Raw genomic sequence first — 14,554 nt, forward strand, 5'->3', positions numbered from 1 at the left:
GAAAAAAGTCTCTTAAAATTCTAATGAAATCTACCATCAGGTTAAATGTAATGGAAGTTAATGTAGTATGTGAGGAATGACAGCATACTTGACACTTGGCCCCTGTCTCTGCTTGCCGGCTTTTCTTCCACTTCTGCTTATCTTGCTCCCTGTTTCTTTCCTAATATGTCATGACACTTCCCTCAGCAGTACCTTCCAGAATTTTGCCATAAGCCCAAATTATCTAGCTGCTTTCAGAAGCAATGCATGAAGTATAATTCATTGCAAAGGCTGTGAATTAAAATGTGACTAAAGGTAAAATTCAAATACAGTGATACTTTCTAAAACATAACAATAAGGGATATAAGTCCTCTAATAAGACATTTAACATATAATGAATGTAAAACATTTACTGTTTTAAAAAGCGTGTATGTCATATGTTATTTTTCAATATATCTTGCTAGTATATTAGAATGGTAATGAGTTTAAGTCTATAAATACAAGTATTAAATGTTGTAAAATATAATAAGCATATATTATCCAAAAAATAGCATTAATCACTCTGTGAATAATTTTGTTGGCCAAATTACTTTGAATACTACAGCTATTGAATAAATGGTTCAAATGTATATCCTAAATTCCAAATACTTAGTTGCCAAGGAAAAGAATAAATTCCTAGGTTTATGTAAATAAGTCACTTACTAAATGCAATTATAGAAGTAAGATGTTTAAGAAGATAAAGGTTCTTTCCAATTGCTAAGTGATGGTGGTTTTCTGCTTCCTTTACTCATCTACGAAATAAGAATGGCACCGAGTAGACACTAAACTCTGAAATGGTGATGTAAGTCACATGCCTATAGAAAACCAGCTCTAGGAAATGTTTCCTTGTGAACCAACAACTAAGCCAAAAAAACAAATCAATGTTACCTTTCTGCTGCTTTTTATTTACCTAATGAAGATGGATAAAATGAAAATTAGGGGAAAAAAGTTAGGGGGTAGAAAATTAAGCTTCTAGATACAGGATCTGAAAAACTGAAAGGTCTGTGGTGATGACTCCATCTTCCAGAACTGCTGTCTACATTACAAAAATATCTATGTCTTTATTTTTAGCCTTTAGAAACATAGTGAATATAAATTATTTTTAATACCTGGCAGTATTCTAATAAACTTTAGAACCATTCAGTGTTGGAATTTTGGAGTAATAATTAATTTTTAAGTCATAGTATATTATTACTTCATAAGAGGGTATAACTAACACACACACACACCCCTCAACTAAGTTTCCAGGCCTTAAAAGGAAGGTATTTAAACTAAGGTATTTACAAGAATATGTTGAACTATAACTTGTAAATATAAATAAAACAATGTGAATTTTCATAAATGAGAAAAATGTGGTGCAATTATACTTTTTTCCTAACAAAAGGTATTTCTTTAAATAGTTCTTATTTATTTAGTAATAATAACAAATATTCTCATGTAGGATAAATGTAAATGAAAATACTGATATCATTTTCAATGGAAATATAAAATTTAGAAAATATTTTCTTTTGCTCTCAGGAGATAAATTCTAGGTTCCTTATATTAAAAGACATTATTTCAATACTACATTATGTGAATTATTACTACTCTTCAGTTTTTCCCGGAACTTGTTCAGCCCTGGACAAATCTTCTTCATATTTCTTCTTGAGATTACTTAAATACATTCGTAAACTGTCTGGATCCAACTGAGAGTTTCGAGCAGTTTGAACAAGTCTAGTTGCAAGATGGTACACGGCTCTCTGTTTTTCCATCTCAGGGGTACTCCTTTGTTTTTGCTGTTATTAAAAATATATAAAAATTTAAAAATACTATCATTTTTATGTTGATCATAATTTGGCACTATTCTAATTCCTTTTATAGAAATATGAGACTCAAGGATTAAATAATACCTTTAGATAAATTAGTTCAATCCAACTAGCAAAAAACACACTGTAAGAAACGAAGAAATAGCCAGGTATGGTAGTGCACATGTGTCATTCCAGTGCTCAGGAGGCTGAAGCAGGAGGGTCACTGTGAGTTCAAGGCCAGCCTGGGCTACAGAGTGAGACACTATCTCAAAAAAATAAACAAAACAAAAAAATTGCTGGAGTGAAAGAAGCCATGTATTATACTGGCCAGCCTGAACCACACTGTGAGACCCTGTGTCAAGAAAAGAAGGAAATGGTATTTGGATGAATAAAATTTCTCATGAGCTTTTACTACTTTATGACATACGTTAATACTCTGAGAATCACTTATTTGTGAAAAAAAAATTCTGCTAAATAGGCCAAAGTCCTCAATACCGTACCAAAAAGTAATAAACAATCCAATAGAAATAGGTTCTAAAAACACTTTTTCATTTAAAAAGGTATAAGAATACAGCATAGCTTGCTGCTACACAATGATCATAATTTTTAATGTCACCCAAGGATACTACTCTGCTATCTACCATTTTAATTTCTCATCACTTCTAAAGAGAATTTGTGAGTAGCAATTAATTATTGGAGCCTAAGAAAAAATACTGCCTGAAGGGTAAAGTACATTTTAAAAATAACAAAGTTATTTGAAATTATGCTTTTAATCTTCACAAACCATACTTAAGGATACCTATGCAATAGTATTTAAAACAGGAATTTTGAAGGCCTTTAGATATTTAATCCTTGCATAGTATCATGGCTAGGAATACAGGTGGAAAATTTTTAATTCATGTCTTTGTCTGAGCTAGACAGAGGATAAAATGTTTTCAGCTCTTACTATTTGTATATATCTCAGTGAATTTCCCAGAAATACAATCCCTTCAACTTTTTCTCAATAGTAAGCAATTCTGAGTATTTTTCTACTTTCACTATAGGAAAAATGAGTAAGATTTCATGCGGTAGACCAAGATAATCATATCTTCACCCTTCATCTATCTATTTGATATATTTATCAATTACCAATTAAACCATTTTATTTCAATTACAGTTACTGAATATATATTACCATCTCTGTGCTGGGCCTCAAAGCTTGTGTTTTATGTCTGTGGAAAACTGTATACTTGATATAACTGTACCCTTGATAAGGAGCTTATAGTCTTCTGGTGAAATGGCTTGTTACAGTATTTGTGAAAAGTTCCATAAGAGAGATACAAAATGCATACAGGAAGGGACTCACCGCCAGCTCAGATTAAGAAAGGCTTACATAAAATGGAGTATTTGGAATATATTTGATGGATAGAAGAGTCTAGAAGGAAGGGTATTCTGAATAGAAGAAAATAACTAGAAGAGGTACTTTAGAGACCATAGTACATGATCAGGTTGAAATGATAAAATGACAAGTAACTAAATGTGACAGAAATGTAAATTATGCAAAATTTAAGTGATGTGATGTAAGGCTGATGTGACAAAGAGGTGATCTTTAAGCAAAAAATAACAAACTTTAGAGTCATCTGAGAATTGGGAAAAAATAAATTCTGAGCCACAAGAGAACTTTGAAAATATAGGATGGTTCAGTATCCCATGTTATTCTAATGTAGGTAATTCTAAAACTATATTTTGAAAAATAATTATAGAAGACTTTTAATACTAGGATGAAAATTCAGTTTTTAACCTAAAAAAATAGAGTAAGATGTCAAAGGAAATATGGAGAGCTCAGGAAAAAAGAAAATGGAAGCCACGAAAAAGAATGAGATCATCAAGACTATGGATTTTTAAAAAGGAAACAAGAACAAAAGTCTTAGAAACACTTAGAGATAAGTGGAGACAGAAAGGCACTGGGAAAGAAGGGAAAGAAGGAAAAAATCAGTGAGGCAGGAGGACAACAACTTCCAGGAAATAATAATTCCACAGCAGACAAGACAGACAGAATTAAGAAAGGAGGAAGAATGGTAACGTCAAGTGCCACAGATCAGAGAAGGAGAGAAATGAGAAAGAAAGGCGGGGGCTATAAGGTATCTTTGATTAGCTGAGATTTAAGAAAGAAGTTCCAGCGGAGATGACAAGACTCAGTTTGCAAGTACGTAATGGAATAGGCAAGTACAGATTAGCCTTGAGTTTATAGTAAAGACGGTAATGGGATAATAGTTTAAAAAGTAAAGTTTAAAAAAAAAAGATTTTTAAAAAATCTTTACTGGGAGAAATAAGTGTGTTGATAGAAAAAGCAAAATCCAGTGAAGAAAGTAGGAGGAAAAAGAAAGGAAACTGAGAAAATAATATCATAATGGAAAATGAAAGAAGTTAACCTTAAAATGACTGAGAGAGCAAGTTCTCCCTCTAAAATAGGAGGCGGGAAAGGTGAGTAAGACACAGAAATTTGCCAAACAAAATTTTGCAGGAATTATGCAAAAAGACTCATCAAGATAATTTCAAGTTTCTTAAAAAGTTTAGTAAATTATCTGAAGAATTGGGGCAGGAAGAGTGAAAATGTTTCGAAAGAGATACTGTAAAATAGTCACAGAGATCAGTAAGAAGAGAAACAATTATCCAGTAAAAAATCATCTAAAGTTAGAATATATGAATTCATAGCAGATTAAAATTAGCCTGTTTTGAATATTTCTGGAGATCATTAGGAAAGCAGAACCTAGAGGACTAGCAGAGAGGTGGCCTATAACTGGAATTCGGCAAGAGGAAATCTGAAGAATTAGGAGGCGAGAGGTACTTTAAAATGAGCACTGTCAAAATTGCTGATGAAGGGATTCAAATTGGAATTTACGCATGAGAAGTCACAGAGACAGTCCAGGAAATTAAAGGAGGAAAGAATGCAATAAAAACATGGAAAGCTGATTAAGAAAGAAGAAAGAAAACTATTATTGAAGAAATTTTCACACTGCACCTACCTCAGGTTACTGAACACATTAGATTTTTAAAACACTATAAAGTAACCTAATTTAGAAAAAGATTTCCAAATTTTGTATCAACAGATATGATTTCAGTGCTGGGCCCATGGCCTCCTAGCAGATCATTTAATGTCTTTGAACTGGTGAACACGAAAGTAAAAATAGCATTTTTATTATTTACTGTTTATTAGTAACTGCTACTCATTACTATTAGTAACTACTTCACGAAGAGATATGAGGTTCACAAATGATAATGGAAAGAAGAGCTTGGAAAATTACAAAAAACTAATGTACTATGTTGTTCATAGTGATCACTGTTTTAAATGCCCTTTTTATTATTATGTCTAGGGGAGGGTTGAGACAGGGTCTTGCTGTGTAGTCCAGGCTGGCCTTGAACCCACTATGTAGCCCAGGCTGGCCTTGAACTCACCGAGAGCCTCCTGCCTCAGGCTCCCAAGTACTGAGATCACAGGTGTGCTACCATGCCTGACAAATGCCCATTTTAAATAAATGCATTTTCTCATCATAAAGACAGTTAACAATACTTACTGGAGGAACTGAACTTAACTTTTATCTCCTATTCTATTAGCTGTCTTGCTAGGCAAAGTTATAACAGACCAAACCAAAAAAATTTTTAAATGTAAAAGGGATTTTCTTTGTCTATACAAATTAGGAATTAGGGTTTTATTTTAATTATTAATATTCTATATATTTAGAACAAATTCCATAAAGAAGGTACATGGAAGGTATTTTAACTTGAAAACAATTCTTACTAAAAAAAGTATTTACCAAAATTTGTCCCGTAATCTGAGTTGAGATTTCTTTGGCATCCAAGACAATTGATGGTGGAAGTGATGACACCTCTGCAGCTTTTAACCCTACAATTATATTTAAAAAGCTTCAATATTGTTGTTGCTAGTTTTTTATGTTTGTTTCAACTAATATTAATCTTCACAGATTTGAATCTCCCTTCTATAAGTATTTCTGAACTACTCAGTAATTCTCAAAATTAAGTTTTCAAAAACACTGGATAACACCTTACCAATTATTAGATTTAATTCCATGTCTAAACATAAAGGCAAATTGCCTCTGAAAATACCTCTGAATTAGTGAGAAGGAAAGAGACAGGAAAAATAACATTACAATTCCACTTGGGAATACAACTGGTTAGTAAAAGATGGAGTTATTGTACAAGTTTTCAGGGGAGGAGAAGGTATAGTCACAGATATAACCCTACAGACTGGAATTTCTCAGAAGGTACAATGGTAGATGGCTGATCTTTATGCAAATTCAAAGTATCAGCAAGTTTTCCCATGTTTTCAGAATTTACTTTTATTGTATAAATGCCATATAGGCTTTCTACTGAGTACCATATTTATATCATATTTACAAACACATGGGAGCATCAAAAGATGTAGTGAATGTTTAAATTTTAAAAAGTTACAGTAAAAGACACATTGCCAAGAATGATGTGTGAGTGTGTTTCAAGGAAGGCGAATACTTTGAATATTTAAGGAGGATTAATGCCATCATGTCTTTTACTGTAATAAATTTTTAAATTTAAACATTCACTATGGGTTTTGGTCAGCCCTCATTGGTTGAATGCTTAATGGCAATTTCTATCAAATAAAAACATTATTCACCAGATTGGCACCATCACCATGTGACTTCTGCCTCTTCCCCAAAGTCAAAATGACTATAAAAGGTAAATACTTTGAACAGACTCAGGCACCAATGTATCTGTCTTCTTATATATGTATATAAAATGTGAGTTTGACAAGAAAATATAATCTGAGAATATATATATATACACACACACATATATAAAGTGAGAGTTGTTCAAATGGATGGCAAGTATAGGGAATATGGGATATTTCAGTATGCCTTTATTTGTTTTGTGGTGCTGAGGATCGAACCCAGGGCTTTGCACATGCTAGACAAGTAATCTACCATTAAGCTACATGCCCAGCCCCCATGTATAGGTATAATTTATACATTCAATACCGTAGTTTTTTTCTTCCGTAAGGCCCTTAGAAAGTTTGTAGGTATACAAAATTGCTTCTTTGTTTCTTGAGGTATTCTTTACATGCTCAACTTCAAAATGCATGTTCTCTACATTAGGATACAAGGCATCGATATGACAGAGTTCCAGGAAATGTGTAGCAAACAGTGTAAATGCCTAAAATATGTAAGACAATGAATATTAGTGCTTTTTAAATGAACCAGCAAATTCTATCTTAGCTATTTAGACCTAAAACTTTAATTTTCCAACTAGCTTGTCAGAAATATAGGAATGAAACTAAAATTGGAGGCTAACATGATCAATCCATTTTAAAGAACTTTGAAATTTCATATTCAATGAAGTAGTATATTATTATGTCTTTGCAATTAATTATATCATAGGTAAGGATAAATCCAGAAGTAAATCATAAGATATATATCTAAAAATATGAAAGAATGAAGTTTATCAGAAATATAAAGGTATTAACTGAGGTAATTATTTATTAGGGAAAGTAATTATATACACACATACATACATATACATATAATCTTGATATTTCCTTCGACTTTTTTTTTTTTGGTTTGTTTGGTACTGGGAATTGAACTCATGACCTTTTAGTGTTACTAAATGAAATAGAAATATGAATAATCACTTAAGTTTTAAGATATTACCAATGAGAAACTAAATAAATAGATGAGGGTTAGAAAGTTAAATATTAAGACAATAAAAAGATATTTGCTTGGCAAAATAGCTGAACACAGAATATTGGCAACAAGGACAGGAAAGGTTTTATATACATGAAAAATATGTAAAAATGAAAATTCTCAACTACCCACTTGCTAGGGTTTGGATATGGTTTAAACAAGCTTGCTGTGGGTGAGCTGTTGGAAGTCTGGTGTTCAGTGTGGTACTGTCGAGAAGGGATGAATTTTTCAGAGGTGGGGCTTAATGGGAGGAGACTGGGTCACTGGGGCACTGGTCCAGGAGGGAATTAGTGCTGGTCTCTTGGAGGGAGTTGTCATGAGACTGAGTTGATGTGAAGAACAAGACTGGCCATTCTTGCTCTCTGGACTGAACTATTTAGAAGCCATGGACCATGTTCAGTCACAAAAGTGGCTGCAAAAATTATGTATCAAACCAAATTTTGAACTCCTATTCAATGTTAACTCCATTTAACATTTAATAGTTACTCAGTCCCTACATATTGCAAGTATTGTGCTGAGCACCAAGAACACTAAGTTAGCAAAATAATAATAAACTTCAAGATCCTTAAAAGTAGCAATATTGCATATTTACTACTATGTTATTTATCCTAAAAAAATATATTCACTGAAACCATTATTATTAGTTATTATAGCATATCAGAGAAATGGAATATTATATATTATTTGGGTTCTCTAAAGAAAAAGACTAATAAATTTGTGTGTGTGTGTGCGTACAAACTTATACAGAGTTGGCTCATAACCATTAAGGCTTACAGGTTTTAAAATCTGAAGTTTATAAACTGAAGATCTAGGACAGTCAGTGGCATAATACTAGTCTGAATGCCAACTTTTCTCTCATGAGAAAAGGAAATAAAAGTACTTAATTAATACATAACACATACACAAACATTTATAACAAAAAAGAAGAAAGACTCATGATAATCCGAGTCCTCATTTCCATAACTGGGAATGTGGCCATAACTGCTCCCACTACATGTTTTGCTACCCCTTCACTTTCAGCAAGTACCCTAGCTATTCACAGCTCTTTATCTAGTGGTGTGACCCACATCTTCATTCCTGAAGTGCGCTGGCCATTCACAGTCCTGCTTGGATTGGGCTGCTCTAGTTTTCCACCGACCTTAACCACAAAGCAGAACACTAACAGACACCTTACTGAATCAACTTTTCATTATATAATAAAATACCTCAGGCAATCAAGTTTATTCTTATAAAAAAAAGTATCTTTGGGCTCACAGTTTTAGAGGTTACAGCCCAAGGTCAGCGGCCCATGGTTCTGGGGGAGTGGCAAGGCAGTACATTATGGTGACTGTGTGTGGCAGAGGAAGCTGCTCCCTGTGTAGTGGGTGGAACGTAAAGAGAAAGAAGTGCGGGCAGCATCCCAATGTCTTCCTCATAGGCTGCACCCCAGTGAACTAACCTCCTTTTGCTAGGTCCCACCTCTTGAAGATCCCACAGTACTCCAACAGTGCCATGAGCTGGGACAAAGCCTTTAGCACATGGGCCTTTGCGGACACTTGTCTAGACATAGCCCAGAGGCAGTTCTATTAACTCCCATTTGGCCTTTTCTACCATAATTCCCATCAGTCTACAGGTCAGGAAAATTTTTCCAGCTGTTTAGCAACATCCACTCTAATTATACATCCTGGAACTGGAGAAACAACCACAGGATGTTTAAGTCCCTAATCTGACTCACATCACTGTGATATTTTGAGTCTCCTTGGATGACATTTTAAAATCTGATTTATTGCCTTTTTCCAGTAAAAAGCTATTCTGGTAAAAGGCTATAGGTCACTTTGGGGAAGGCTAGGGGCAAAAGTAACAGTATACAGTGGCTGTCCCTCCATATCTGTGGGTTCCACATCCATGGATTCAATCAATCACAATAGAAAATACATGACAAAAACCTGGATGTGTATTAAACAGGTACAGACCTTTCTTGTCATAATTCCCCCCCCCAAAAAAAGTGTGATCTATGAGTCAAATCCTACCAGAACCAAGATCTGCAGGTAAGGTTCTCCAGAGAAAGAGAATCAATGGTGTGTATGTATAGAAATTCATTATAAGGGACTGGCATATAATTATGGAGGATGATAACTTCCTGGATGGTATATGCTAGTCCAGAATGCCAGTGATTTTGAGAACTGGAAGAGGCTGATGTTTCCATTTGATTCTAAGGGTAGAAACTAACCAATTTTGCACATTAAGGGCAGTTAGGCAGGAGGTTCCCTCTTACTCTGGAGAATTACACTTTTTGTTCTATTTAATATGTTGCTTTTTAATATGTTGGCTAGGGCCCACTAACATTAGGGAGACAATCTTTCTTTACTTAGTCTACAGCTCAACTGTTTTTAATTCCAGAAACACTCTGACAGACAGATCCAGAATAATGTTGACCAGATGCCTGAGTACTCAATGGTCCAGTCACACTGACACTTAAAATTAATAATCATAGAAACAAATTAGCTTTTAGTCTTAAGTAATGCAGCATCCTATTTATATGAGAAAATGACATTTAAAAAATCACAAAACTAACATTATTTACTAACATTACTTTTTATTAATCACATACTTTTCATTAAATATAAAATATTTTCCTAATTGTATATAATAAACCATTACAAACTGTCACTTAAGGTAAAGAACTCTACTTTTCAGACATTCTAAGGTATTTTAAATATGAAAAATATCTGTTTTTCGTATGTATATGTATTTTGAGTGGTCTAAAAATATTATCTCACAAAGTACTTTAAAAATAGAGCAAAAATCATTGTTTTATATAACTGATTTGTGAAAAACTATTTTCTTTAAAATAATGGAACTTTAGGTAAGCAGAGTAGAATTTTTAGAGTTATCTAAGATGCCTTGTGCTTTAATTCATGTTGTGATGTCACAGACGTTATTACATAATGGAAGTTATTAAAATATAGTCCTATTTTACTGTGTAATTTGATTAAATTAAAGCCAACCAACCATGACATTATTTGTATTTCTTGATTTTTCTCCTTTCCTTATTTTTGTCATGGCTGCTATACTAATTATTCCTACTTCAATGAGAACTCAAGTTCCAGAAATATACACGTTATGCATTTTCTACCTAAAGCTGTTTTAAAAGCTATTTTTGGTGCCAAGAAAATACAGTCCTGATAAATATATAAGTCGTACATCAGAAAAGGACTAAAAATTAATCCATTTCTAATAAATGGGGACGAATACCTTTAAGTTCAGCAGATATTCACAAACAGCATAGCAAATGCCAATGCCTTCTTCTGTATTAGTTCCTCTGCCAAGTTCATCAATTAGTATGAGTGATTTGTCATTAGCATTATGTAGAATATATGCTATCTGAAAAATATAATTTTATTCTTATTCATTATAACCAAACAGCTGTCACTGTCATAGAAAAAATGAAGAGAAACTCAGTCTGTTTATTAGTTTATCTGAAATGTATTTTAATAGAGAAATCCTGCTGAGCAGAAAATAACTCACTGCCTCTCTCAAAATCTCATTACTAACAATTCTGAAAGGACAGAAGATATACACAGACACATGCACATGTATATGAGACAACAAAGAGTAAATAATTATTATCTAAATTATTGATGTTTTAGATGAAGTGAAATAAAACAAAGCAGTGAGTTAAATGTTTAAATAAAGTACAGAGGTGATCATTTTCTTCTCCACGAATGACTAATCACTATCACGAAATGCTCAAAACCATTTCACAAATTTACTATCAGATTTACTACCATTCTATAGGCAATAAAGAAGGAAAGAAAATTCAGGGAAAAGTATCCATGTCTTAGTAATTGTTTGTTTACCAAATAAATTAAAATCCTTAACCACAAAGACTAAGAATGAATTAAACTGACATAAATGCTTTCTCCCTGAAGAATATTAACTCCTTCTCAGAAGATAGAAGGTATTTTAAATATTAAAAAATAGCTGTTTTTCACATGTATATATATTTTAAGTAATCTAAAAATATTATGTTACACATTAGTTTAACAATAGATCAAAAGTTATTGTTTTGTATAATTGATTTATGAAAAATTGTTTTCTTTAAAATAATGAAATTTTAGATAAGTAGAATATATTTTAGGTAAGTAAAGTACCCATATTATATTTAACACAATAGTAACCTTGATAAACATTTTACCTTTCTCTAGGACCAAGCTCCTTGAAGGCTACAATTGTTTAAAAATGTACCTCAAGTACCTAGTATATTGCTATATTTCCACATAGACACTTGACAATACTAAGTAATTATATAAGTTGTGTGACAAATAGTTCTATTTATCTCCTATTTGCAGAAAATTAGTCCACTGTACATGACCTAATAATTCCCATTTTGTACAGTTATTCCAAGAGCCATACTTAGTTCCTTTAGTCTTCAAGCCTACCCAATTTATTCTGAGGTCAGAAATAGGGAAAGAAATATTCTGGTACAGAAGGGAAAATTCTAAAGGCAAAAAGTAGAATGATTTTTAAAAGTCTGTGAACAGTTATCTTTTATTTTAAAAACAAGCCAAGAGAATAAATACAATGCAAAATGGTATTGAATATATCACTGTTTTATGAAAAGCCTTTTAAATGTTCTATATAAAACATGTAAGCACACTTTTTTCCATAACATTAGCTTTTTCTTTTTAAAATATTTTTCATAAAATATTAACTACCATTTCCACATAAGACAGAAATGAGGAAGCTGTCTTTGACTGCCCTCTGGCTCCCAGAAGGAGTATAAGCTCATCTGCAAGTTTTAATAGATAGATACTTTTCTTACAGGATAATTGACCATTAACGTAAAATTTAATGTTAACATAAGAAAAGTTTTGTTTGGGTACCTCTTTCATTTCCTTCATGAATGTTGACGAATTTGTTTCAATATCATCGTCAGTACTGATTCTCGTAAAAATCTGTTCAGCAATTCTAAAGGAAGAATATTCTGCTGGAACATAAGATCCTGTAAAATATAAAGTCAAAGTAAATTGAAATACTTTTTAAAAATATAAGTATTAACAATATTTGTACTTCTTAGTTTATTTAGTCTAATCCTGTGGCTGGAAAAAGCAAGGGATATGGACTTAGAAAATTTGGGCCCACCTCTGTCACATATTGCACAATCTTGATCACTTAAACTCTCTCAGTCTCATTTTTTCCATTATTAAAATTGAAATTATTGTCCTACCAACTGCATAAAGTTATTTAGAAGCTCAAATAAGATACTACATGTTTATATCAGAAAGGGATTATTCTAAATGTGATAAAAATTTTAAATAATGTTTAAATGACTAATAATATTCAAAATAAATTTTGAAAGGAATGCTTATAAAGCTTATAAAATATGACTATTTTAAGGAATGCTATTAAAGCTCAATTGATAAAACCATTACAGGAAGATATATTAGAAAATATGCTATTATAAATATGCAAAAATGTCCAAAAACAGAATAAAAGTAAAACATTTAGTAAAAAGAAAAGAAAAATTATCATCCACAAGACTGTTTTTACCTGAGAAGCTCTTATGCTAACTAACCTAAAATATTCATCTTTTGAACACAAGTCAATCTGACTAATGTATCTATCTCTCTATATAATGAAATACAAAAATTCTAGTATCATAAAATGATAAAATATATAACAGAACAGTAGAACAGGATAAAAGTATCACAGAACTCTGGATATGTAAAATGGTGAAATAACTGGAGCAAAGAAACAGAGCCCGATTACTATGTGATTTAAAACAAAAGGAAGAATGAAGAATAGAGCCTAGCTTTACAGAATAAAGATTAGCAGGAAAAGAAACCAAAGGTCAGACTAACAAAACTAAAAGTAATAATAATAGTACTTATAATGATCATACCTGCTCTTCCTATAGTTAGACATTTTATGTTCATTTTCTCTGCTCAAAAATAATCCACTGAAATTGGTAAAATTCTTATTTTATCAATGAAAATGTGAAGACTCAGAATAACAAAACCAGTAAGATGTCATTCTGCTGTGCTACTCTATTTTAAAAGTTTTCTTAAAACCAGGGATTACAAACTTAAAGCAGCTTCTGATATATCATAATGGCATGATAAATGTTTGCTAAAAATAAGTGATGAAGCAAGCCGTAGAGCCACAGTTTGAATCAGAACTGTCTGGCTCAAAACAAAACAAAACAAAACACTATTTCTCCAATACTATATACCCAGAATGACCTGCTACCTTCTTCATATTCTGCAGAAGCATAGACAGTTTGTTAATTTAGAGCAAAGATTCTAGAGTCAGACCGCCTGGGTTTGAATCCTTCCTGTTACAAGCTACATGATCTTTCACAAAAGTAATAAGTAGTTATTTCTCAATGCTTTACTGATCTACAATACGGAGGTGAGAGTAAGACATTAATTTTTATTAATAAGCTATGAATGTATTATAATAATACATACAAAGAATGGGAAAGAGTGCCTGGCACAGTAAATTGTCAGGATTAGCAATTATGGCAAGTGGGACAGACTAAGCAAAGAACTAACACTGGGCGATTGTGGGACGTCTTTAAACCTGACCTTCCTCATTATATAAACATTTATTATTTACTAAAAGTCTATGATGTGCTGGGGTAAATAAAACAGACATGAACTCAGTTCTCAGAGAACAAAACTTATTGATCTCTTAAATAAAACATTTTTACAGGGTTTTCAGAAATAATAAATGAAAAATGAATGTGAAAGTGACAGGGAAAGAATACTGCATATATTATTAATTGGTATGTTTTATTTCTCCTCTCTCTTAGCCTCCACCAGAAAGGTCTTCAACATTTCTTATCTATAACAGATGATCAAATACATGGTGAATTTTTTTAAAATGACAGTAAAATACACATTGCCATTAGCCCCCTCAAAATCCTCTCCTTTGCTTCAAACACACTTACTTCTGGAAGTCCTCTTTCATAAGTCTTTATGAAGTGTGATCAAAAATACAGTGAGGGCCAGCAATATAGCTCAGTGGCCCAGCAACTGCCTGGCAAGTGCAAGG

General features: G+C 32.4%; 1 protein-coding gene across 1 annotated transcript in view; it reads right to left on the minus strand.

Annotated features, from left to right (window-relative positions):
* Positions 1-1,471: 1,471 nt before the first annotated feature.
* The window catches only part of Msh4 (mutS homolog 4), a 61,338-nt gene continuing 48,255 nt past the window's right edge, over positions 1,472-14,554 (minus strand). The window contains exons 16-20 of the mRNA XM_005385226.2: positions 12,382-12,500; positions 10,751-10,879; positions 6,815-6,989; positions 5,600-5,688; positions 1,472-1,793 (exon numbers count right to left, since the gene is read on the minus strand). Coding sequence (XP_005385283.1) covers positions 1,602-1,793; positions 5,600-5,688; positions 6,815-6,989; positions 10,751-10,879; positions 12,382-12,500 — 704 coding nt within the window. The 3' untranslated portion in view covers positions 1,472-1,601. The remainder of the gene's footprint in view (positions 1,794-5,599; positions 5,689-6,814; positions 6,990-10,750; positions 10,880-12,381; positions 12,501-14,554) is intronic.

This window comes from Chinchilla lanigera, unplaced genomic scaffold (genome assembly GCF_000276665.1).
Source record: "Chinchilla lanigera isolate Chin_1 unplaced genomic scaffold, ChiLan1.0 scaffold00022, whole genome shotgun sequence".
NCBI lineage: Eukaryota > Metazoa > Chordata > Mammalia > Rodentia > Chinchillidae > Chinchilla > Chinchilla lanigera.